The sequence below is a fragment of the Erinaceus europaeus genome, chromosome 15, assembly GCF_950295315.1.
Source record: "Erinaceus europaeus chromosome 15, mEriEur2.1, whole genome shotgun sequence".
Taxonomy (NCBI): Eukaryota; Metazoa; Chordata; class Mammalia; order Eulipotyphla; family Erinaceidae; genus Erinaceus; species Erinaceus europaeus.
In genome coordinates, this window is record NC_080176.1 from 4589397 (window position 1) to 4613813 (window position 24417).

The 24417-nt window shown below is 53.3% G+C and overlaps 1 protein-coding gene across 1 annotated transcript in view; it reads left to right on the forward strand.

Annotated features, from left to right (window-relative positions):
• TRAP1 (TNF receptor associated protein 1) overlaps positions 1–24417 on the forward strand; it is a 24584-nt gene continuing 167 nt past the window's right edge. The window contains exons 1-17 of the mRNA XM_060172477.1: positions 1–158; positions 11169–11333; positions 11825–11907; positions 13277–13417; positions 15966–16037; positions 16180–16340; positions 16741–16850; positions 17383–17456; positions 17618–17773; positions 19498–19618; positions 20075–20144; positions 20756–20903; positions 22683–22868; positions 23019–23154; positions 23347–23432; positions 23739–23884; positions 24299–24371. Of these exons, the coding sequence (XP_060028460.1) occupies positions 89–158; positions 11169–11333; positions 11825–11907; positions 13277–13417; positions 15966–16037; positions 16180–16340; positions 16741–16850; positions 17383–17456; positions 17618–17773; positions 19498–19618; positions 20075–20144; positions 20756–20903; positions 22683–22868; positions 23019–23154; positions 23347–23432; positions 23739–23884; positions 24299–24371 (1998 nt within the window). The 5' untranslated portion in view covers positions 1–88. The remainder of the gene's footprint in view (positions 159–11168; positions 11334–11824; positions 11908–13276; positions 13418–15965; positions 16038–16179; positions 16341–16740; positions 16851–17382; positions 17457–17617; positions 17774–19497; positions 19619–20074; positions 20145–20755; positions 20904–22682; positions 22869–23018; positions 23155–23346; positions 23433–23738; positions 23885–24298; positions 24372–24417) is intronic.

The following is a 24417-nucleotide window of genomic DNA, read 5'->3' on the forward strand; positions in this document are numbered from 1 at the left end:
CAGCAGGCGCCGTCGTGACGTCATCGCGCCGCGCCCGAGGAAGGCCCGGCCCGCGTCGCGTGGGAGCGCGGAGTGCTGCGCAGCGGACATGGCGCGCGAGCTGAGGGCGCTGCTGCTGTGGGGACGCCGCCTGCCGCCTCTGCTGCGGGCGCCGGGAGGTGAGCCGCGCCGAAGGGACACAGGGCAGGCCCGCGGGCCTCCGGGGTCGAGGGCGGGCTTCCGGCGGCCCGTGTGTCGGGGAGCCCACCGCGGGCGCGGCGCCGGGCCCCCGAATCCCGCCCCCGGCCCCAGCCGCCCTGAGGCCGCGGCAGCCGACCGGACGCCAGCTGGCGGCTCGGGGTCGACGACCGCAGGGTCCCTGAGGCGGCGGACGGCGGAGGGAGCCGCGCGGACCCCCGCGCCCCGGGTCTGTGTGCGCCGCCCGGAGTCCGGCGTCGGCGACGGTCACCCGCCGAACGCGACGCCGCGAAGGGCTTTGGCTCGTGTGCGGGGCCTCCGCCTCGCCACAGGGGCTGCTCCCGTCGGGGAGGCGGGAGGGCCGCACGACGCTTGTGCGCGGGCGGTGACGCTTGTCGCCACTTTGCCCGGTTTGGGGTAAGGTTGAACAGTGGCCTCAACCCTCTGAAATACACATCTGCTTTTATTTTTCAAAACTGCATGTTTAAACGTGTGTTTATTCCTTTTTGTTGCCCTTGTTGCTTTGCTGTTGTCGTCGTTGTTGTTGGACAGGACAGAGAGACATGGAGAGAGGAGGGGAAGACAGAGAGGGGGAGAGAAAGACAGACACCTGCAGACCTGCTGCACCGCCTGTGAAGCGACTCCCCTGCAGGTGGGGAGCCGGGGGCTCGAACCGGGATCCTTCCGCCGGTCTTTGCGCTTTGCGCCACGTGCGCTTAACCCGCTGCGCCGCCGCCGGACTCGGTGAGGTGCACATCGAACGGCCCGCTGATTTCTGAGGGAGCGAGGGCACGGGCGCAGGCGATGCCGGGGTCGAACTCAGGACCTGCTGCCCGGCTTCAGCTCTGCCTCGGGCGCGCTGCTCGCGCTCTCTCTCTCTCTCGCTCTCTCGCCCCGGGTCGCTGCACGTTCCCGGCTTACCGTCGGGTTGCGCGCGCGGGGACCCTGGGCCTCACAGGCTCTCGTCCCGGCGGGTCTGAAGGGTTTTCTGTCTGGTCCGGGCGGCGCGGGGCCGCGGCTGAGCGCTGCTACCACCTGCTTCTTGTTTCTGGTCGATGTATGTTTTCCGCTCTGGTGACGAAAAATACTTTTTTTTTTTTTTCAATCCCTCGTATAATTTTCCAACACGTTCTCTGACGACGCTGTGTTGCTTATCATGCTTTTTTTTTTTTTTAATATTTATTCCCTTTGTTGCCCTTGTTTTATTGTAGTTATTATTGGTGTTTGTTGTCATCGTTGTTGGATAGGACAGAGAGAAACGGAGAGACAGAGAGGGGGAGAGAAAGACAGACACCTGCAGACCTGCTTCACCGCCTGTGAAGCGACTCCCCTGCAGGTAGGGCTCGAACCGGGATTCTTAGACGCTTTGCACCATGTGCGCCTAACCGCCGCGCTACCGCCCAACTCCCTGCTTAAAGTATTTTATTTCTTGGGGAGGGAGATAGGATAATGGTTGTGGCCGAGGCTTCGAGGTCCGTATTCAGGCCCCCGCGCCGCCATAAGTTAGGACCTGACCGTGCTCTGGTAAGAAAGAAAGAAAGAATAAATGAAGCTCTTCCTGGAGGGAAGGAGGGAGGGAGAGCCAGAGCAGGGGCAGCACTGTGGTGGACGCGGTGCCGGCAGCCCTCTCTGGACCTCATGCCCGCAAGTCGGAGGCTTTACCTGCTGTGCCATCTCCCAGGTTGTGACCCTGTGTTTATAGTTCTTTCTGGGGGCCACCTGGTGTAGACTTCCATTCTCTTCTGAAAATATGTTAAATCTCAGCCTGTTTGTGGTAGGTCAGTGATGGTCACCCCACAGAGTCCCGGGACACGGGCTGTGTGCTTGTGGAAGAGTGAGGCTGGCAGAGTGTCAGAGAATTGCAAAACGTTAGGCCATCTCCCCACCTAGTGTGTATGCACACGCGAGTTAGGGAATCCCCCCACCCCCGTAAAATGTATTTTCAGGCTGACAAAATTAATGCCTTGCTTTCTCATGTGAGACCGTGCTGGAAACTGCATCTAGGTTCAAGCCTGGCCCCCATCGTGTTGAAGGAAAAGCCAGCCTTGATAGAAGCCACCGAGTTAACAAACAAAAAGAAGCTTTTGTTGCAGTTCAGTGCATGAACTGAAGTGTGCAGCAGTTAATGGCTGGAAATGACTCATGTGGTGGAATTCTGTACTTAAAAGCATAAAAGTCCTGAGTTTGATCCCTGGAATCGTGTGCCAGAGTGACACTTTGGTTCCTCTTTGTCTCTCTTATGAAATAAAGTAAGTCTTTAGCAGAAGGGCGGTGGTTCATCTGGTTGAGCACACGTGACAATGTGCAAGGACCAGGGTTTGAGCCCACGGACCCCATCTGGAGGGGGAGGGTTCACTAACGATGAAGCAGCGCTGCAGGTGTCTTGCTTCCTTCTCTCTCCGCAGCCCTTCCATCTCAGTGCCGCTCAAATAAATGGAACCAAAGGTCCGAGATTCAGTCCTCACTACCACCATAAACTGGAGCCAGAGTACTCTGGTAATAAATATTATCGAATTAAACTAAATTTCAGTAATTTTTTTTTTAATTAAAGCTTTATTATGTGTAAGAGAATTTTCTTTTCTTCTTCTTCTTCTTCTTTTTTTTTTTTTTTCCTTTTCCTTCTTTACCAGAGCACTGCTCAGTTCTAGCTTATGGTGATATGGTGATGCACCTCTGGCTTGAACCTGGGACTTTTTTTTTTGCCTCCAGGGTTATTGCTGGGGCTCAGTGCCTACACCATGAATCCACTGCTCCTGGAGGCCATTTTCCCCCTTTTGTTGCCCTTGTTGTGGTTATTGTTATTGTTGATGTTGTTCATTGTTAGATAGGACAGAGAGAAATGGAGGGAGATGGGGAAGACAGAGGAGAGGAGAAAAAGACACCTGCAGACCTGCTTCACCGCTTGTGAAGCAACTCACCTGTAGGTATCGAGCCAGGGGCTCGAACCTGGATCCTTATGCCAGTTCTTGTGCTTTGCACCACCTGCACTTAACCTGCTGCACTATACCGCCTGACTCCTTTTTTTTTTTTTTTATTTTTTAACAATTTCTATGCTTGACTCTGGTAATAGAGAAAACCATCTTTTCACCTCTCAAATGGTGAGAGCAGACTCCTACTCTCACAACTGCCATTGCCAAGGCAGAAGATTCCAGTAAGGGGGAGCCCATGGGCTTGGACTCAGGTCCTTGTGCATGGTAACATGCACACAACCACATATGCCACCACCAGTGCGCTGCCCCCCCCCCCCTTAAAAGATGTATTTATTAATGAGTGAAAGGGGGAGAGAATCAGAGCGTCACTGGCACATGTGATGCTGGGGATTGAACTCAGGATCTCCTCATGCTTTAACTCCAGAGCTCTACCCATTGGGCTGTCTTATTTTAATGGAGACCCCATGCTCTGGCACATGGCAGGTGGGAGGTGAACTTGGTCCTCAGACTTGTTGAGCTCTCTGTAGCTGAAGGTTTCATTTTCCAGTTAACCCAGTGGAACAGGTGACCTCAGCCTCACACTTAGCAGCTCCGTCCTCTTGATGATTTTTTTTTCATGCTCCGGCTGCTCTGCTTTGTTTAGGAGGCCTTGCTGTTTAGTTTCTGCCCTGACACCTCTTGGACTGCGACCTTCACAAGAATTCAGGCAAGTCCCTGGTGTCCAGGCTGCTTTCAGGATGAGGCAGCCTAAGCTGTCAAGAATAGTGGTGAGCTCCAGACAGACCTTACTGGAAGTAAATACAGAAGTTGAACAGAATGGGGAAGCCTTGGATATGAACAGCTGGCTTGTAGTATCTGCTGAAAATTGAGAGACTACTAAAACTGACTTGATTTACCGTAAAGCAGGGGATTTGTTATTGAGAGCATAAGACCTGTGGTAAAATGATTGGAGGTGCTGGCCGGGGCTCTGGAGACCGCATTCCCGAACACAACGGCCTTCCCAGAGCAGGGTTTGCACTTTGCAGGAGAGCACCAGTTCTGCTTTTCAACAGTACGGATATGCAGGTTCCTTTAGTTCCCAGAATGTCCCCCCCAGTTAGAGAGTACTCTGTTGGGTTGAGTTACAGTAGATTAATATTCCTCCTCTTCAAGGGGCCAGGTGGTGGTAGCATACCCAATTAAGCACACATCATACTAGCTCAAGGACTAGGGTTCGAGCTCCCCCACTCCTCACCTGCAGCGGGACCTCTTCACAAGTAGTGAAGCAGTCCGCAGGTGTCTTTGTCTCTCCCTATCTATCTCACCCTCCCTCTGCAATTTCTCTCTGTCCTATGGGGTTGGGGCAAGGCCACCAGGAGCAGTGGATTGATCATGCGAGCTCCAGCAATAACCCTGAAGGCAAAAATAAAGTGTAAAAAAAATTCCTCCTCAACAGCTCACTGGGGAGGCTGGCTTTACTGTGGAGCCTGCGGAAAGATGCAGCTGAAACAAGTTCTTAACTCTTCACTTCTTTCCACAATTTCCTCCCTCTGTAATTTTACCATCTCTAGAAGTTGTGTGTGTTGGAGGGGTGGAGAGGGAGCTGAGGAGATAGCATAACTAGCAGAGCTTCGACTTGCATGCCTGTGTTAGCGAGCTAAAATCAAACCACCGTCCACTGCAAGGAAGCAAAAGATGTTTAGTCATGAATTCGAATCCGGGCCGAGTGGTGACTGACAGCAGTCCACCAGCTCGACCCCGAACAGGGCTCAAACCACACAATTTATAGGATTTCTGAATACACTCAGGGAGGGGGAACACATCACTTTATCAACCTATATCCAATAGCAGGCTATAGAAAACGCAAAATCCAATCATTTCAAACTTAGCAAAAGCATGATCCATTCAAAGCAAAGCGCGGGCTAGTTTCAAACATTGCAAAATCACACAACCAATAGAATCTAGCCAGGTAGGGTCACCACATCCTCCCGCCATCAGCTGCCCCTTCCTAGAAAATAATTTCCTTGTACAAAGGCCCTGATGAGCCTTGCCTGTTTGCAGGGTCTTGGTAAACAACCGGTGGCTTAATGTTTAGGTCCTGTTTCTAGAGGAAAGGGCAAGGAACTTTCCATCTCACACTAAGCAGAAAAGCAACTATACTTAAAACTTTAAAACTATTGCATCTAACAGCCTGGGCTTCTCAGCTCACCCCTGGCACAGTGTACACCAGAGCGGTACCTTCACCTGTGCCCTCTGCCTCGTGTGTTTGTCTCACATGTGTAGTAGAGGAAGGAATTTAAGTACATCTGTTTACCTTAATATAGAGAGACCGAAGCACTGCTCAGCTGTGGCATATAGTGGTGCTGGGATTGAACCGTGGAGCCTCAGGCGTGAGAGTCTTGCATAACCATCCTGCTGTCTCCCTAGCTTATAAAGTATATCTTTAAAATAAATTTTTAGAGAACCCACTTTGTGGGTTTGGGGGGACAGCTGTTGGTGGCTTATAGAAGCACAGGAAAAAAAAAAAAAAAAAAAAAAAAAAAAGAAGCACAGGAAGAAGGGTGTGTAAGTTTTAGGGATTTAGTAACTTGTCTTGAGTTGTGTGTGTGTGTGTGTGTGTACATTTTCCTATTTTAACTAATTATTAAAAAGAATTAGAGCATCACTCTGGCATGTGCGATGCCAGAGTGAACTCAGGACCTCGAGCTCTCATGTCCAAAGTTCTATCTCTGGCCTACTCAGAGATAGAACTTTTTTTTTAATTTTTATTATCTCTATTATTTATTGGATAGAAACGGCTAGAAATCAAGAGGGAAAGGGGAGATAGAGGGAGAGAGACACCTGCAGGTGGAGACTGGGGGCTCGAACCTAGATCCTTGCACACCAGTTGTGCCACCACCCATTCCCCTTTTTCTTTTCTTTTTTATTTTTTTATTAAATTTTTAAAAAATATTTTATTTATTTATTCCCTTTTGTTGCCCTTGTTGTTTTATTGTTGTAGTTATTATTGTTGTTGTCGTTGTTGGATAGGACAGAGAGAAATGGAGAGAGGAGGGGGAAGACAGAGGAGGAGAGAAAGATAGACACCTGCAGACCTGCTTCACCGCCTGTGAAGCGACTCCCCTGCAGGTGGGGAGCCGGGGTTCGAACCGGGATCCTTATGCGGGTCCTTGTGCTTTGCGCCACCTGCGCTTAACCCGCTGCGCTACAGCCCGACTCCCCCCTTTTTCTTTTTTAAAATTTATATATTTATTCCCTTTTGTTGCCCTTGTTGCTCTATTGTTGTAGTTATTGTTGTTATTGATGTCGTTGTTGTTGGATAGGACAGAGAGAAATGGAGAGAGGAGGGGAAGACGAGGGAGAGAAAGACACCTGCAGACCTGCTTCACTGCTTGTGAAGTGACTTTCCTGCAGGTGGGGAGCCGGGGGCTCGAACTGGGATCCTTCGGTTGGTCCTTGCGCTTTGTGCCTGTGTTTAACCCGCTGCACTACCTCCCGACTACCTAAAAGTTGTCTTTATTGGATAGAGACAGCCAGCAGTCGAGAAAGGGCAGATAGGGAGGGAGAGGAATAGAAAGACACTTGCAGCCCTGCTTCACCACTTGCACAGCTATTCCCATGTAGGTGGAGACCAGGGCCGCTCAAACCTTGTACATTGTAACACGTGCACCAACCAGGTGTGCCACCACCTGCCCTTCCCCCCCTTTCCTTTTTTTCCACCAGAGCACTGCTTAGCTGTGGTTTATGGTGCTGTGGGGGTTGAGCCTGGGTCCTTGGCGCCTCAGGCATGAGAGTTTCTCTACATAACCATTATGCTAACTACCCCACCCTTCAGTTTAATTTCCTAATTGACAGAACAGCTGGTTAGTTTCAGGTCACCATAGTGGTATGACATGCGTAGGCTGATATGGCCGCAGGCAGTCTAGTGCCCCCCTTCTTACAAAGTCACCTTTTAAGAATGGTCTCGGCAGCACTAGGCTGCTCTGGCCCACGAGGGGTAGCAGGTGAAGCTCATGGCACCTCCTGACCCTCTTCACCTGTTTGACCCACCCCTCCCCCACACCCTGCCCTGGCAGCCGCTGCTGTTTCTCAACAAGCTTTATTTTACAGATCCCCATATAACTGAGGTTATTCAGTATTTTTCTTTTACTTACTTATTGGATAGAGACTGAGGGGAAGGGGGGAAGTGGCATTTTAAAAAATATTTGTTTATTCCCTTTTGTTGCCCTTGTTTTATTATTGTTGTTATTGATGTCATTGTTGGATAGTACAGAGAAATGGAGAGAGGAGAAGACAGAGACGAGGAGAGAAAGATAGACACCTGCAGACCTGCTTCACCGCCTGTGAAGCAACCCACCTGCAGGTGGGAAGCCGGGGGCTCGAACCTTGATCCTTATGCCGGTCCTTGGGTTTCACGCCATGTGCGCTTAACCTGCTGCGCTACCACCCGACCCCCGGTTGTGTTGTTTTGTTTGCCAGTACTCTACTGAGCCCTGGCTTCTGGTGGAGCTGGATATTGAGCCTGGGACTGCAAGTGTTTTGCAGAAATCGTGCTCTCTCTCTACAGCTTTAGCCTCCTTTGACAGGTGGTTTGCGTATCTCGACTGTGAAGAAAGCTGCAGTGAACCTGGGGCTCCCCCTGCCTTTTCAGAGTAGTCTTTTGTGTTCTTCAGATAAATGACCAGAAGGGAACTGCTGGGTCATGTGTGTGAAATCTGTATTTGGTCATTCTGGTGATCAGAATATGGTTCTCGTATGATCTCTGGCCAGTTGCTGACTCACAGCACGGAGAAGCCTTGGAGTTTGTGATGAGAGGTGCCTTGTTTGCAAGGGGCTCTGGCTGGAGGTCTCATTAGTCATGCCCATGTAAGGAAGCCTCCATAAGAGCTAGGAAGCATGGGTTTGGAGAACCCTGGGGAGCATGGTCAGCTGGGAGGGACATGGAGGCACTGTGCCCTGTCCCCTCCCTTACCCTGTGTCTCCTGCATCGCTTCCTGAGTTCTGTGAGTGCTGAGCACTGGGGGGAGGGTGGTCCAGGGACTAGTGACTGACAGAAGCTCACGTGACAGCCTAGTTTGGACTGGGGTCTGAGTGGAGGGCATGGGACTGGATCCTGCTGGTGTCGGGTGGGAAAGCCACACTAAGGTCAGGAGACCCCATGCAGCTTGGTGGGTCTAGTTTGAATTGTTGGCGGAAGCTTCGTTCCATTTGCCATAGTGTCTGCAACCGCTCCTGGTCAGCCCAGGTCCCCTGACCCACCTTGTCAGCACTTGCTTCTGGTGATAACATGACTCCATGGTCATTTCCCGGCCGGCCACCTTTTTTTGCTGTGGAGAGACAGAGAAATGGAGAAACATCCCACTGTAGGTGGGAAACAGTTGCCTGAACCCAGGTCCTCATGCATGGTATCATTCTGCTCTAGCTGGTGCCATCACTCTGTATCCCCTTTGCCAGGTGTGTGACAGCCCCCTGATGCCCAGTAAGAAGAATCGCAGTCAGTGTCTGTTGGCACCTATTGATATGTTAGTCAGAGCCTCTGCCCAGGCTGGGGTGTGTGTGTGTTGTTTTGTTTTTCTTTGCTGGGGCTTTACCACTTCAGGTTGATTTTCCCTGAGAGGCCAAGGGAGAGGGACAGACACCTTAACACTTAACACTTAACCCAGCACTGTGAGGGTCGGGTGAGCCCAGCCTTTGCACAAGACAGAGCAGGTGCACTAAACCATTGGGCTGTCCCCCTTGGCCCATTCTAAATCAGATTGGCTTTTTGCACTGTTAATACTGAGTTTTATAAACTTTTACATAGTTTGAGTATCAATCTTATATTGATTAAATAAGTGATCTTCCCATATTTCGATCATTTAGTATGTTGCCTTCTCATTTTCTTTCTTTTCTGTGTAAATAAACTTAAAAAGTATTTTTCAAGTAGCCGGGCAGTAGCGCACTAGGGTTAAGTGCACATAGTGTGAAGCACAAGGATCTCGGTTCCCCACCTGCAAGGGAGTCGTTCACAAGCACTGAAGCAGATCTGCAGGTGTCTCCCCCTCCCCCCATCTTTCCCTCTTCTCTCAGTTTCTCTCTGTCCTGTCTAACAACAACAGTAACAACACCACCAGCCTGTGACCAAAACAACATCACCATGTGTGCCTGTCTCAGGCACACAGCTTAATTGCCACTGTGGGGGAGCACAGTGAGGCCGAGGAGATTAAGATGAAAGGGCAGGGAGCATGCCTGCGGGGCCGAGGGGACCTGTGCCCATCGTGGTAGGCTGAGTTGTCTTAGCAGAAAGCCACTGCTTGGGAGTCGGGCGGTGGCGCAGCGGGTTAAGCGCACGTAGCGCAAATCGCCAGGACCTGCGTAAGGATCCCAGTTCGAGCCCCCGGCTCCCCACCTGCAGGGGAGTCGCTTCACAGGCGGTGAAGCAGGTCTACAGGTGTCTGTCTTTCCTCCTCTCTGTCTTCCCCTCCTCTCTCCATTTCTCTCTGTCCTATCCAACAACGACATTAATAACCACAACAATGTTAAACAACAAGGGCAACAAAAAGGAAAATAAATAAATAAATAACTTAATTTATAAAAAAAAGAGAAAAAGCCACTGCTTGTGAAGCTACCCCTTTGCAGGTGGTGGGGACCAGGGGCTTAAATATGGGTCCGTCTTTTTATGCACATGGTAATGTGTGTGTTTAGCCAGGTGTGCCACTGCCCAGTCCCTAAGTCTCTGCTATGTAAGTTGTTTCTCTCTCTCTTTTCTTTTTTTCTTTATTTTGCCTCCAGGGTTATCGCTGGGGCTCAGTGCCAGCACTTTGAATCCACTGCTCCTGGAGACCATTTCCCCCCTTTTGTTGTCCCTGTTATTTATCGTTGCTGTCATTGTTGGATAGGACAGAAAGAAAAGGAGAAAGGAGGGAAAGATAGGAAAAGACAGACACCTGCAGACCTGCTTCGCCGCCTGTGAAGCGACCCCCTTGCAGGTGGAGAGCCGGGGGCTCGAACCGGGATTCTTTTTTTTTTATTTATTTATTTTTATTTATTTATTCATGAAGATAGAGAGAGAGAAAGAACCAGACATCACCGGTACATGTGCTGCCAGGGATTGAACTCTGGACCTCATGCTTGAGAATCCAATGCATAGCCACTGCGCTACCTCCTGGACCACTCAAACCGGGATTCTTGTGCTTCACACCATGTGCACTTAGCCTGCTGCTCCCAGGTTTGTTTGTTTGTTTGTTTTTTAATATTTTATTTATATTGTTTTTGAGAGAGATACAAACAGAGAGAAACACCAGAGCACTGCTCAGCTCTGGCTTATGGTGGTGTGGGGAACTGAACCTGTGACTTTGGAGTATCAGGCATGAGAGTCTGTTTGCATAACCATTATGCTATTATTAACTTTATTGCTAAAGACAGTCAGAAATTGAGAGGGGAGGGGGCGATAGAGAGGTAGAAAGCTTGTGAAGCTTTCCCTCTGCAGGTGGGGACTGGGGGCTCGAACCTGGGTCCTTGTGCATTGTAACATGTGCACTCAACCAGCTGCACCACCACCTGGTCCCGGATTTTTGTTGTTGTTGTTGTTTTGATATTTATTTTTTAATTTATTTTCCCTTTTGTTGCTCTTGTTGTTTTATTGTTGTAGTTATTGTTGTTGGATAGGACAGGGAGAAATGGAGAGAGGAGGGGGAGAGAAAGACAGACACCTACAGACCCGCTCCACCGCCTGTGAAGCGACTCCCCTGCAGGTGGGAAGCCGGGGGCTCCAACCCGGATCCTTATGCTGGTCCTTGCACTTAGCGCCAGGTGCGCTTAACCCGCTGTGCTACTGCCCGACTCCCTGTTGTTTTTGTAAGTAACAGTTCCACACTCTGGAAAACTGACGGACTCTTTTGGGCTCGGGGGGGGGGGGCTTGTGTTGTGGAGACCTCTCCACCACCTCGGCTCTGCTCCCAGTTCTGAGGTGCTGGATGGGTGTGAGGGGCCGATACAAAAACCAAAGAGGTCCCACCCACTGGCGTTGGGTGACACCAGTCTGCTGGCAAGCCCACACATGCTCCACCTGGCAGCTTCACCAGCTCTCCGCATTCTCCCCAGGCAGCCCAGCGCTGTGTCCACGGCGGGTCCCGCTGCTGCCCAGAGGCCCTGGGAGGAACCTCACGGCGGGCTTACCTGCCTGCCGGCCCTTGAGCTCCCAGGTGGCGGAAGACAGGCAGGAGGAGCCGCTGCACTCCATCATCAGCAGCACTGAGGCCGTACAGGGTAAGTGCTGAACAGCCGAGGCCTTGGCTGGAGGCTGGGTCCCCCTAACAGGCTTCTGTCCCCTTCAGCTGCCTGTGAGGTGGGGGGTGGGGGGCTGCCGCCCACAGGCCAGCCAGGCATGCACATGACACTCTGACCTTCAGGTCAAGGAAAGAAGGGGGGGGTGCATTTTGCTTTCTAGGTAATTCTTTTTGCAAATAAGAATGCAGGGCCAGGAGCTGAGAGCCAGCCTACTTTACAGCAGGCACTTTGAGCTTTGTGCCCACCCCTAGTCCGTCTGGACGGAGCTTCTAGAGGAGTGGGAGGAACCCCACTCTGGGGAGAGGGGAGCTACTGCTGCTCCCAGACCTGCCACAGCCCCAGAGACTTGGGCTTTTCCTCTTTTGCAAAATGTTTAAACCCTGTTACTTGAAACAAATCCGAGTGTTTTGCAGCGCAATCCTCGAGAATAATGCAAACGAAACATTGCTGTTGTGTCTGTCCCTTACTAGGTTTCACATCCAAACACGAGTTCCAGGCCGAGACAAAGAAGCTGCTGGACATTGTTGCCCGGTCCTTGTACTCAGAGAAGGAGGTGCGCTACCTGGGGCTTGCCCCGACCTGGGGGACATCTTGACTGTCTGGGAGAAGCTAGCGGGGTGCTGGTTGTAAGAGTTTACAGGAATCTCTGAGTTGCATGTACAGAAGCCTCTCGTGCTGGCCTGGGCCCCACGAGGTCCCATCTCTGTGTTGCTGTGCTTAAGCATCCGGCCACCCGACTTGTCACCTCGAGTGACCCCTCCCTGTGGATGCAGTGGGGGGGCCGGGCTGGAGGGGGAGGGGGCCTTTATTTGTATTTGTGTATTAACAGAACAGGAGAAACAGCATCTCTCTGGCACACTGGATGGCAGGGGTGGATCCTCAGCCATCATGCTCACAGGCCTGAAGCTCCAGCCCCCTGGGCCACAAACCTTCCTTTAAATACTTAGACATTTTTAAAGATTGATTGATGAGGGGACTAGACAGTGGCGACCTGGTTAAGTGCACATACCACCATGCACAAGGACCTGGGTTCGAGCCCCGTTCCCCACCGGCAGCAAGAATGCAGGTCTGCAGGTATCTCTCTCTCCCCCCAGCCCCCCATCCCTTCCCCCCCCCCTCAGTTTCTTTCTGTCCTGTCAAAAATAGAAAAGAAAAATGGCCATCTGGAGTGATTCATAGTGCAGGCACTGAGCCCCAGCGATAACCCTTGTGACCAAAAAAAAAAATTAATTCAAGGGCAAGAGAGAGCCATAGCATCACTCGGGCACATGAGGCTGAAAAGATCAACTTTGTGACCTCGTGCTTGTAAGTCAAGCACCTCCACCCCCCTGAGATCGTGGAAATAGGAGCGCTGGCTCTGGCCGTCTCCATGCTGCCATTACTGGGAGGCAGAATATCAACAGGCTTTTCTGGAAGCATTTCCTGTTGTTTTGTCTCAGTTTGGTTTGTTTTTGAAAATTTAGAGAGAGACCAGAGTGCTGCTCAGCTCTGGCTTACTGTGGTGCCAGGGACTGAACCTGGGACCTCTGGACCTTAAGCACGCAAATCTAGTGCATATCCGTTGTGCTATCTCTTCAGATCATGCTTCCTGCTTCTGGTCTCTTGGGGCTCCCTGCAGGCAGAGCTGTGCTCCTGCGCTCCCGGCAGGGTTCTCGGTGAAAGCAGTCCCTTAGCCTTGAGGGAAGCTGGTGTCTTCTCAGTGACTGAGTAGGAGAGTCAGGTCTGGGGGTGCCTGGTCACCCCATGTGAGAGCAGGGAGGCTGTGCCGGCACGGGGCTCTGCTGAGAGCGAATCTGCAGACTGAACCCAGGGCTGGGTGTGGACAGAGGGCAGTAGCTGAGGGGGAAGAGACCCCAGGCAGCCCCCCACCTCAGCACACTTTCAGCCTTGCAGCAGGCCCGCCCGCACCCCTTTTCCTGCAGGTGTTTATCCGGGAGCTCATCTCCAATGCCAGCGACGCCTTGGAGAAACTGCGCCATAAGCTGGTGTCCGCCGGCCAGGCACTGCCGGAGATGGAGATCCACCTGCAGGCGGACCCCGAGAAGGGCACCCTCACCATCCAGGTACCTGCACACACGCCTCCCTGGCCTGCTTGCTCCCTGCTTTTTGCAGTTCCACTTCAAGGGTTTATGCTCATATCTGGCACTAGGTGGCATCAACTCTGAACTGGGCAGCGTGAACTCTAGGGCTTCAGCTACAGGTGCTGGTGCTCGATTGAGCACACAGTCATCTTTTTTTTTAAGATTTTATTTATTTATTGAGAAACATAGGAGGAGAGAGAAAGAGCCAGATATCACTCCTGTACATGTGCTGCCGGGGATTGAACCGAGGACCTCATGCTTGAGAGTCTGGTGCTTTATTCACTGCGCCACCTCCCGGACCACTTTTTTTTTTCCCCCTCCTCCAGGGTTATTGCTAGACTCGGTGCCTGCACCATGAATCCACCGCTCCTGGAGGCCATTTTATCCCCCCCTTTTCTTGCCCTTGTTGTAGCTTCGTTGTGGTTATTATTATTGCCCTTGTTGACGCAATTCGTTGTTGGATAGGACAGAGAGAAATGGAGAGAGGAGGGGAAGACAGAGAAGGGGAGAGAAAGATAGACACCTGCAGACCTGCTTCACCGCCTGTGAAGCGACTCCCCTGCAGGTGGGGAGCCGAGGGCTCGAACCGGGATCCTTACGCTTTGCGCCACATGCGCTTAACCCACTGCGCCACCGCCCGACCCCCCTTTTTTTTTTTTAAGAATGTATTTATTAACAAGAAAGATAGAAGAGAAAGAACTAAACATCACTCTGGTACATGTGCTGTTGGGGATTGAACTCAGGACCTCATGCTTGAGAATTCAATGCCCTATCCACTACGCCACCTCCCAGACCACACATTTTGCATTTTAAGATTTTCATGAAGGGGAGAGACCAGAGTACTCAGCTCAGCTCTGGCTGTGGTGGTGCTGGGGTTGGTCCTGGGAGCCGTGTGACCACAGGTGCGCAGAATTCTGGTGCGCTGCCACTGCACCTCTCTGGGCCCCTTTGTCTTCGTGGCTTTCTTTTTACCCTTTTAAATTTATTATTATTATACCAGAAGATTTCTCAACTCTAGCTTGTGGAAGTGCTGGGAATTGAACATGGGACTTGGAATCTTCAGGGATGTCAGTTACCCCCACTCCCTGAAACCACTTGGCCTCATCAAGTCATATTGTAACCTCGTCAGTTGTATTTAAAAAAGTGTTTATTTTTAAATATGGATTTAAATATTTTTAAATATAAATTTTTATTTTTAAAACTGATATGTGCGATACTTATTTTTAATAAGTATTTAATAAAATATTTATTATTTGGGGGTCGGGCAGTAGCGCAATGGGTTAAGTGCACGTGGCGCAAAGCACAAAGACCAGTGTAAGGATCCTGGTTCGAGCCCCCGGCTCCCCACCTGCAGGGGAGTCGCTTCATAGGCGGTGAAGCGGGTCTGCAGGTGTCTGTCTTTCTTTCCCCCTCTGTCTTCCCCATCTCTCTCCATTTCTCTCTGTCCTATCCAACAACATCAATAACAACAATAATGATAACCACAACAATGGTAGAACAACCACAGTAACAAAGGGGAGGAGGTGGCCTCTAGGAGCACGTGGTGCAGGCACCGAGCAATAACCCTGAAGGCAAAAAAAAAAAGTATTATTCGTGAGAGAGAATGAGAAGCTCACCCTGGCACCTGTAGTGCAGGAGACTGAACTCAGGACGTCACACCTGATAGTCTTAACACTTTCTCAGTGCACTACTGACCGGGCCTCCTTTTCTTCTTCCTTTTTTCATTACGTTTATTTATTTATTGGCTAGAGATAGAAATGGAGAGGGAAGAGGAGGTAGAGAGGAAAAGAGAGCGACACCTGCTGCCCTGCTTCACTTGCGAAGCTTTCCCCTTGCAGGGGCTTGAACCTGGATCCTTGCACACTGTAATGTGTGTGCTTAACCAGGTGTGCCACCAACACCTGACCCCATCATCTTTCTTTTTCTTTTTTCCTCGTGGACTACTGCTGGGACTCGGTGCCTGCACTATGAATCCACTGCTCCTGGAGGCCATTTTTTCCCATTTTGTTGCCCTTGGTGTTGTCTTTATTATTTTTGACGTTGATGTTTTGTTGGATAGGACAGAGAGAAGTCGAGAGAGAGGGAGAGAAAGATAGATACCTGCATACCTGCTTCACTGCTTGTGAAGGGACCCCCAGCAGGTGGAGAACCGGGATCCTTGCTCCAGTCCTTGCACTTTGCACCGCATGCGCTTAACCCTCTGAGCTACTGCCTGATCCCCAGATCTTTCTTTTTAAAAATATTTTCTGACAGTCGAGAGTATCACTTGATCATATCTGGTGCTGGGGGTCAAATCCAGAGCTGTGTGTGCTAGTCCTGGCCCTGCCCACTGGGCCGCCTCCTCTGGGCTCAGTGTTTGCCGCCTAGTTTGCCCTCAGCCTGGCTGACAGGACTAGTGTGGGTCTTCCCTGATGAGCCAGCTGCATGTTGCTGGTCTCACCTGGCAGGTGTCGCTGTGCTGTGCACCCCTGTCCTACAGCTGGCCCATTGCCCGGACAGGCCCTGGGTACTGAGTACCTCTCCCCCTTAGGACACGGGCATCGGGATGACCCAGCAGGAGTTGGTGTCCAACTTGGGCACCATTGCCAGGTCAGGCTCCAAGGTAAGCACCTCGGCCTTCCCCATGCACCAAGCGGGAGGCGGTCAGGTGGCCCCAGGGCCACCTCTGTGCAGATGGGGCCTCAGGCTTGGTGTGGTCCTGGTTCTCCCCAAGGAGGGTGCCTTCCTGACCAGCCTCTCCACAGGCCTTCCTGGATGCGCTGCAGAGCCAGGCAGAGGCCAGCAGCAAGATCATCGGCCAGTTCGGAGTGGGCTTCTACTCGGCCTTCATGGTGGCCGACAGGGTGGAGGTCTACTCCCGCTCGGCCGAGCCCGGCAGCCCCGGCTACCAGTGGCGTTCCGATGGGTATGTGGGCCCCGGGCATGCTGGGGTCCATTCGGGGGACACGGGGCTCTCCAACATGGCTCCCTTGGGTGGTCACCCTCTCCTGCCCTGTGGTGGTTCTGTCACCCCTGCTGCTCGCACCGAGAGCTGGCCCCAGCCTCCTGAGTGAGGTGAGCCACTCTAGTGCCCCTCAGAACTGAGGTCTGCAGCTGGTTCTGTGAAGCAGCGCTCAGAGGCGACCTGGCCAGGACCCGCTCTCTGCTCCTCACTGGGCACTGGGCAGCACGCTGAGCACCACTGGGGCCCTGCTGTCCCCTCCCAAGGGTGGCTTGGGATGTGCAGGAGTGAGCAGCCCGTTAGCAGACGGCAGGGGTGTGCATCTGTCAACAGTGCGTGGAGCCTTTTCTGTCCCGTGTCCTAGCTCGGGGCTGTTTGAAATCTCGGAAGCCTCAGGAGTTAGAACTGGCACCAAAATCATCATCCACCTCAAGTCGGACAATAGAGAGTTTGCCAGTGAGACCCGGGTTCGAGGTGAGGGGTCAGCAGCCACCTCCTGCTAGTGTTTTTTAGCATGTTCTGTCTAGACAAGCTGTGGGGCTCCGGTCCGGGGCAGCGTGACTTCCCTGGGCGGCCAGATGGTTCTGCTCTCACACACGTGTGCGCACACAGACAGACAGCATCCCAGCTCGGGGACTTGGTCCTTCCAGCCTCGCTGCCATTAAGGGTTTGGGTTGCCTGAGCTTGGGGGGTGGGGGGTGGCTTCTCTCCCAGACTGTAAACAAGGCCAAGTTTGTGGGCTGGGAGATGGCTCCTTGCCACATGCTAGGCACAGGTGTGAGTCCCAGCACCAAGGGAAGCTCCATGTTCTGGTGCCCGTTGGCTGGGAGTGGTGGCATTGTGCTTGCGGAGATCACGGTGTCTTCAGGCCCCTGAAGACTTGATTCTGGGTGGGCACATCCTGGGCGTGGCTGGCCTGGGGCTGCAGCCTCCCTCCCTCCCTCCCCGCCCGATGTGGAGACTGCACAGAGGCTCCGTGTTCAAGTCTGTGTTTGGCCTCCTGCAGACGTGGTGACCAAGTACAGCAACTTCGTCAGCTTCCCCTTGTACCTCAACGGAAGGCGCATCAACACCCTGCAGGTGAGTTGGGCTGGCGACGGGCTTCACCCGTGGTCACGTCACTGCAGTTGTCCACCCGAGAAGCCCTGTGCCCACTGGCCACAGCTGCTCTTTGTCCCTGGGACCCTGGGAGGTCAGGCAGGTGTGTGCTCAGCACCCCCCACCCCCATCCCCATCCCCAGGCCATCTGGATGATGGAGCCCAAGGACGTGGATGTGGGGCAGCACGAGGAGTTCTACCGCTTCATCGCCCAGGCGCACGACAAGCCCCGCTACACACTGCACTACAAGGCAGACGCGCCACTCAGCATCCGCAGCATCTTCTACGTGCCCGAGCTGGTGAGCTCGCCGGGCAGCGCCGCAGGGCTGAACACTAGGCATTGCCTTGGGGAACCTGCTGTGGCCCAAATCCCGCTTCCCTGGCAGTTCTGCTGGCGCCCCCTGAATGACATATAATTTTAAGATCCACCGTGGATAAGCTTTTCCCCACGCAGCTGGGGCCGCTCAGAAAGGCTCCCCGAGGGCACATCCCAGTGAGCTGGCGAGCAGGGCCCAGCAGGCACTTGAGGTGGCGTGCCACCAGATATTCTCTGGGCTTTTTGACCTGGAGGGGGGTGCAACGGGTCAAGTATGGACTCATTCATGAGGCCCCAAGTCAGTCCCCGGCACCACGTGACAGTGATGCTCTAGTTCTTTCTCCACCTCTGTCATTAATAAATACTAACTAAGGGTGGGACTAGGGCCTAGATTCAAGCCTCCAGTCCCCATGGGGAGCTTCATGGTGGAATCACTGGTACCAAGCCCCTGGTAGGAAAGTGAGAGGCTAGGAGATATCTCACTCAGTAGAGAGCTCCCCCACCCCCACCCCAACACAAGGCCCTGGCCTTACAGTGGGGCTGTGCTGTGGAGCCCGCTATACTGGTTCATTTACTTACTTGACGTAGCCTGATGGGGATTAACTCTCACCTGCCCGATCCCACTGCTATTGGTAGTCTTTTCCCTTTTTAGTTTCAGATAGAGACAGGCGGTGGCACATTGGGTTGAACACACATAGTATGAAGTGCAGGGACCCACTCAAGGGTCCTAATTCGAGCCCCCGGCTCCCCCATACTGGGGGGATTCACTTTACAAACAGTGAAGCAGGTCTGCAGGTGTCTGTCTCCCCCTCCCCTCAGTTTGTCTTTGTACTTAAAAAAAGAGAGACAGGGAGAGGCAGTGATCCAGCACCATTCCCAAACCACCTCAAGTGCAGTAACCCATGTGGTGCTGAGGACTCAAACCAGGTTCTTGAGCAGCTGAAGTGTCCTTTACTGCGTAAAGCTCTCTCAGCCCTCCCTCTCTTCCCAAACTTTGCTTAGCTCCCAAGAGCTAGAACCTCATTCTGCAATGGGATTCTGGACCTCACCTGAGGCTGGAACGGATTCCACCATGGTGGCACTTGCTGGCTGCTCTTTCATTTAGAGTTGGGCAGGTGAGAATAAGCCCAGAGCGCTGTCTGATTCTGGCTTACAGTGGCACCAGGGATTAAACCTGGGACCTCTGAGCCTCAGGCCTGCAGGTGCTGTGTTCCAGCATACTGAACTATCTAAAAGATTTTATCAATGAGGAAGGTAGGAGGAGAGAGAGAAAGAATCAGACATCACTGGTACATGTACTGCCGGGGATTGAACTTGGTACCTCATGTTTGAGAGTCCAATGCTTTATCTGCTGTGCCATCTCCCAGACCATTTTTTTTTTTTTTACATGAAAAAAATAATGGAAAACTAGGCTCTGCCTGAGGAAGGCCGCTCCGTGGTATCACACAGGTGTGGGGTGGAGGATGGGGCTGCTTCAGACTGCAAGTAGTTGGTGTGAGTTGGGCTGGACCCAAAGGTCTTGAAGGTAACAGAGACTCCTTTCCATCCTTATGACTGGGATGGGAGGTGACCACTGTGTGTCTCCAGCCTGGGTGTGTGGAGCTCCCAGCCTCCTGGGACCCAGGGTGTCTCAGAAATCGAACCCTCACCAGAGCTTCCTTGTCCAGGGGCTACTACATGGCTCACACCATCCTCTCTCACCTGCAGAGACCCTCCATGTTTGATGTGAGCCGGGAGTTGGGCCCCAGCGTGGCGCTCTACAGCCGCAAAGTGCTCATCCAGACCAAGGCCGCAGATGTGCTGCCCAAGTGGCTGCGCTTCGTGCGAGGTGGGTGGAGGCTGGTGCTAAGGTCGCTCAGCCCCCAGAACTGTGTGATGGGACCAAAAGGGCTAAGCAGGCTCATTTAATGCTTAAAAGCTGCACGTGAACTCCTTGAATTTGAGCGGGGTGAATAAAGAATTTGCCATCTAGAGCCAGAAGATGAACCTCCTTGAATTTGAGCAGGGTGAATAAAGGATTCGCCATCTAGCGCCAGAAGATGAACCCAGAGAGAGCAGGCAGATAAGCCCCTGGTTCAATTCCTGGCGCCTAGGGACCCCTAGGGTTCTGTAAAAGATTCTCATGCCTGAGGCTCCGAGTCCCAGGTTCAATCCCTAGCACCCTGAGTCAGACAAGAGGCCCTGCTGCTGTGACTCTGAGGGGGAGTGGGTGCTGATGGGGGAGAAGCTGCCCTGGTGGGGCGCTGGGCTCCTTCCCCTCAGCCTGACTCGCATCCCCCCACAGGCGTGGTGGACAGTGAGGACATCCCCCTGAACCTCAGCCGGGAGCTCCTGCAGGAGAGCGCGCTCATCAGGTAAGGGGTGGGCAAGGGGTCCAGGGAGCCCCCAGACACTCAGGATTGCCTCCCTGAATCCCCACAGTACCGTTCCAAACACCCTTCCCCAATGATGGAGGCCTCAGGGTCCAGTGCAGCCCCAGCCCCGTCAGAGCCAGCAGGGTGGCCAGTGACTCTCCTGCCCCTCACCTGAGCACCACACACTCAGTGTCCTCAGCTGTGTGGCAGTGTACTTAAGTCGCACATGTTTAATGTCTAGTTTCTGAGTTCCCTGAGTGTCACTATATGCAGGAGCTAGTAGGCTTCAGTGTCATGCTGGCCCTGACACTGAGTGTCACTGACCTGGCCTGTGGAGCCTTGGGGGGGTCTGTGTCCCGACAGTCGCAGCCTGTTTGATGCCCACAGTGCTCTGTGTGGAACAGCCTAGGCATGTCTAGTAGTAGACATCGGTTTGGAGGGCCTGGCTCCTTGGCTTCAGGTGCCACTTGAGGGCATGGGTGAGTTTGTGGACCCATGGGGGATGTGCAGTGTCTAGAGCTGCTTTCATGGGGTCTGTGGGCTCCAAGTGGGTGTGTCCTGCCTGCTGTTGGCAGAGCTGATTCCTGATGCCGAGTTGCTTCTTTCCACAGGAAACTCCGGGACGTTCTGCAGCAGAGGCTCATCAAATTCTTCATAGACCAGAGCAAGAGAGACGCAGAGAAATACGCCAAGTTTTTTGAAGATTACGGATTGTTCATGAGAGAAGGCATTGTGACCACCGCGGAGCAGCAGGTCAAGGTAAGACTGCACCCAGCTACCACCTCACGCAACTGCTAGAGACCAGACCAAGCCGCCTGCTCAGCTGAGCACACCCCCACCCCACACAGCGCCATGAGAAGCTTCCCAAGCAGTAAAGGGTTGTGGTGTCAGCCATCCACCAGGAGCAGTGGATTTGACAGGCAGGCAGAGGAGAAAGTCATTCCATAAATAGCTTTCTGGGAGTTTTCAGGTCAGGGGTGGTGTACCTGGTAGAGTGCGCACATTACCATATGCATGGGCCTGGGTTCAAGCCCTAGTCCCTCCCATGCAGGGGGAAGCTTCACAAGCCATGGTGGGATGCTGTGGGTGTCTCCTGATCCCCCGGGGCCACACACACTGGAAAAGGAGAAATGTGTCCACACTGGGATAGTGGAGTCGTCAGGCACTGGCGGGAAAGGACGGGGTCTGGTTACTAGCTACTGTGGGAGAGACCACAGCGCTCCCTGCGCTCCAGCACCTTCCTAGGCCGTTTCTGGTGTCTGCTTGGCAGTCAGCATGTTCAGACATGAAGCTCCCCGCTCTGCGTTCGCCTGCCTGTCCCCCTGCACGCACCTCACTCCTTGTCCCACCAGGTCAGTGGTGGACACACAGCTCTGTTATTGGCCACCCCTCTGTGCTCAAGGGCACAGGTTTTTTGTTTTGTCTTTGCTTCCAGGGTTATCGCTGGGTCTGCACCATGAATCCACTGCTCCTGGAGGCCATTTTTTCTTTTTTAAAATTTATTTCCTTTTGTTGCCCTTATTGTTGTAGTTATTGTTGTAGTTATTGTTGTTGTTGGACAGGACACAGAGGGAGAGAGACAGACACCTGCAGACCTGCTTCACCGCCTGTGAAGCGACTTCCCTGCAGGTGGGGAGCTGGGGGCTCGAACCGGGATCCTTACGCCAGTCCTTGTGCTTTGCACCGTCTGCACTTAACCTGCTGTGCTACCAACCAACTCCCCGTTTTCTCTTATTGCCCTTGTTTTATCATTGTTGTGGTTATTATTGTTGGTGTTGCTGATGCCGTTGTTAAGAGGCCATTTCCCCCACCACCACCCCTTTTATTGCCCTTGTTGTTGTCATTCGTTGTTGGATAGGATGGAGAGAAATGGGGAAGACAGGTGGAGAGAAAGATAGACACCTATAGACCTGCTCCATTACTTATGAAGCAACTCCCCTGTAGGTGGGGAGCCGGGGGCTCGAACCAGGATCCTTACACCCGTCCTTACACCATGTGCGCTACTGCCTGACCTTTTTTAAGGTTTTATTTTTTAATGAGAAAGAGGGGCCAGGTGGTGGCGCACATGGTTGAGCGCATGTCGTAGTGTTCAAGGACCTGGATTCAAACCCCCGGTCCCCACCTGCAGGGGGAAAGCTTTGCGAGTGGTAAAGCATGCTGTTTAATTTGCACTTCTCTTATCTTTATTTGTTGAGTAGAGGGAAAGGAGAGACAGACACTTGCAGCCCTGCTTCACTGCTCGCAAAGCGCAAAGCTTTCCCCCTGTAAGCTCAAAGCCGGGCCTTGCACATTGTAACACCACCACTCGCCCTCCCCCCCCCCCCCCATGTGTATCTCTTCAGAAAACTGAACTGTTGATTTCTTTGGCTCGGGAGGCAGGGTCTGTACCTGCTGCCCTGGACACTGGCACTCTGCGTCTGGGGGACGGGGTGCCGCCGTCTCGGCCAGGCAGCTGTGCCTTTGGGTGGGCTCATCCCACTCCCACCCCACTTGATGGAGGGGCCTTGAGCGTACTGAGTTGCCCACGTCCCTCTGCAGGAGGACATCGCCAAGCTGCTGCGCTATGAGTCCTCAGCGCTGCCTGCCGGGCAGCTGACCAGCCTGCAGGACTACGCCAGCCGCATGGCGGCCGGCACGCGCAGCATCTACTACCTGTGCGCACCCACACGGCACCTGGCCGAGCACTCGCCCTATTACGAGGCCATGAAGCAGAAGAACACTGAGGTGGGTGCACATGTCCACAGCGACCACCCAGGGAGCCCAGGGGCGGTGGGCGGGGCGAGCCCGGCCCTTGAGCTTCTGTAGCTGGTTCACTGCTGCCACTCAGTGTCTGGAGGCCCTGTCCGAGCCCTGAAGGGCACACTGGGCCCGCAGGTTCTCTTCTGCTACGAGCAGTTTGATGAGCTCACGTTGCTGCACCTCCGCGAGTTTGACAAGAAGCAGCTCATCTCTGTGGAAACGGACATCGTGGTGGACCACTACAAGGAGGAGAAGCAGGACGCGTCCCCAGGTGGGTCCCCATCCCCCCCCCCAACGCACAAAATAGGAAGCGCTTAGATGCTGGGGTCCTTTGGATGCTTCCTGAGAGAAACTCGCCTTAATTTGAATCTATTCCTAAAATTTGATAAAGTTGAATGAGCAAAAGGCTAGAGCACTGCTCAGCCCTGCCCCGGGGTCACTCAGCTGAGCTGCTCTTCTGCAGCTGGCGACCGCCTGTCAGAGAAGGAGACGGAGGACCTGATGGCCTGGATGAGGAACGCGCTGGGCTCCCGCGTCACCAGTGTGAAGGTGAGGCCTCCACTGTCCCTCTCCAGACCTGGGGTCTGTGGGGAGCTTGGTGATCCAGCTAGGAGTCTCCAGAATAGGGTCACGGCTGAGGGTATGTCCAAGAGTGACATGCCGAGTGTGGGCTACAGAAGACGGCCCAGGTGGCTGGCACGTCACCGTACGTGTACAGCTGGGAGAGGTGGGGTCCGTGGCTGGAGTTTACTGACCCTTCTTAGTGATTGATGGGAGGTGTCCCCCCACCCCGAGAGTGGCCAGAGCACTGCCCTGGCACAGGATGGTGCTGAGCTGTGTCCTTGGCCCCTGCAGGTGACGCTCCGCCTGGACACTCACCCCGCCATGATCACCGTGCTGGAGATGGGGGCTGCACGGCACTTCCTGCGCATGCAGCAGCTGGCCAAGACACAAGAGGAGCGCGCGCAGCTGCTGCAGCCCACTCTGGAGATCAACCCCAGGTGAGTGGGCCACTCCTATCACTGTCTTCACACCACACTACCGCCAGGGACAGGGCTTGAACCCGGGCTGTGACTGAGGTGAGCTATTTTTCCAGCCCTTCAAATATACTTTTATGGCTACCAGGATTGTCATTGGGGCTTGGTGCTGCACAGCAATTTACTACTCCTGGTGGCCATTTCCCCCGCATCTTAATCCTGTCACATGCCTCGAGGCACTTGATTTTTCCTACGCTGACTTCTGTGAGCTTTACATAAGTCTCAGGAGCGCTGCTCCACATCTGTTGCTTCATTTTCCAGCTGATTTAGCAGGATGACTGGTTATTAATGTGAGTTTATCCAGCTCCCTAAGCCGGGGTACTTGGTACTTGCTAGTGACTGGGGGCTCGCTCACGCCTTCTCTGTCCTGGTGGGCAGGCACACGCTCATCAGGAAGCTCAGCCAACTGCGGGAGAGCGAGCCTGAACTGGCCCAGCTGCTGGTGGACCAGGTGAGTACCTCAAGGTGGGACAGCTGGTTTCTTCCCTCCGAGACCC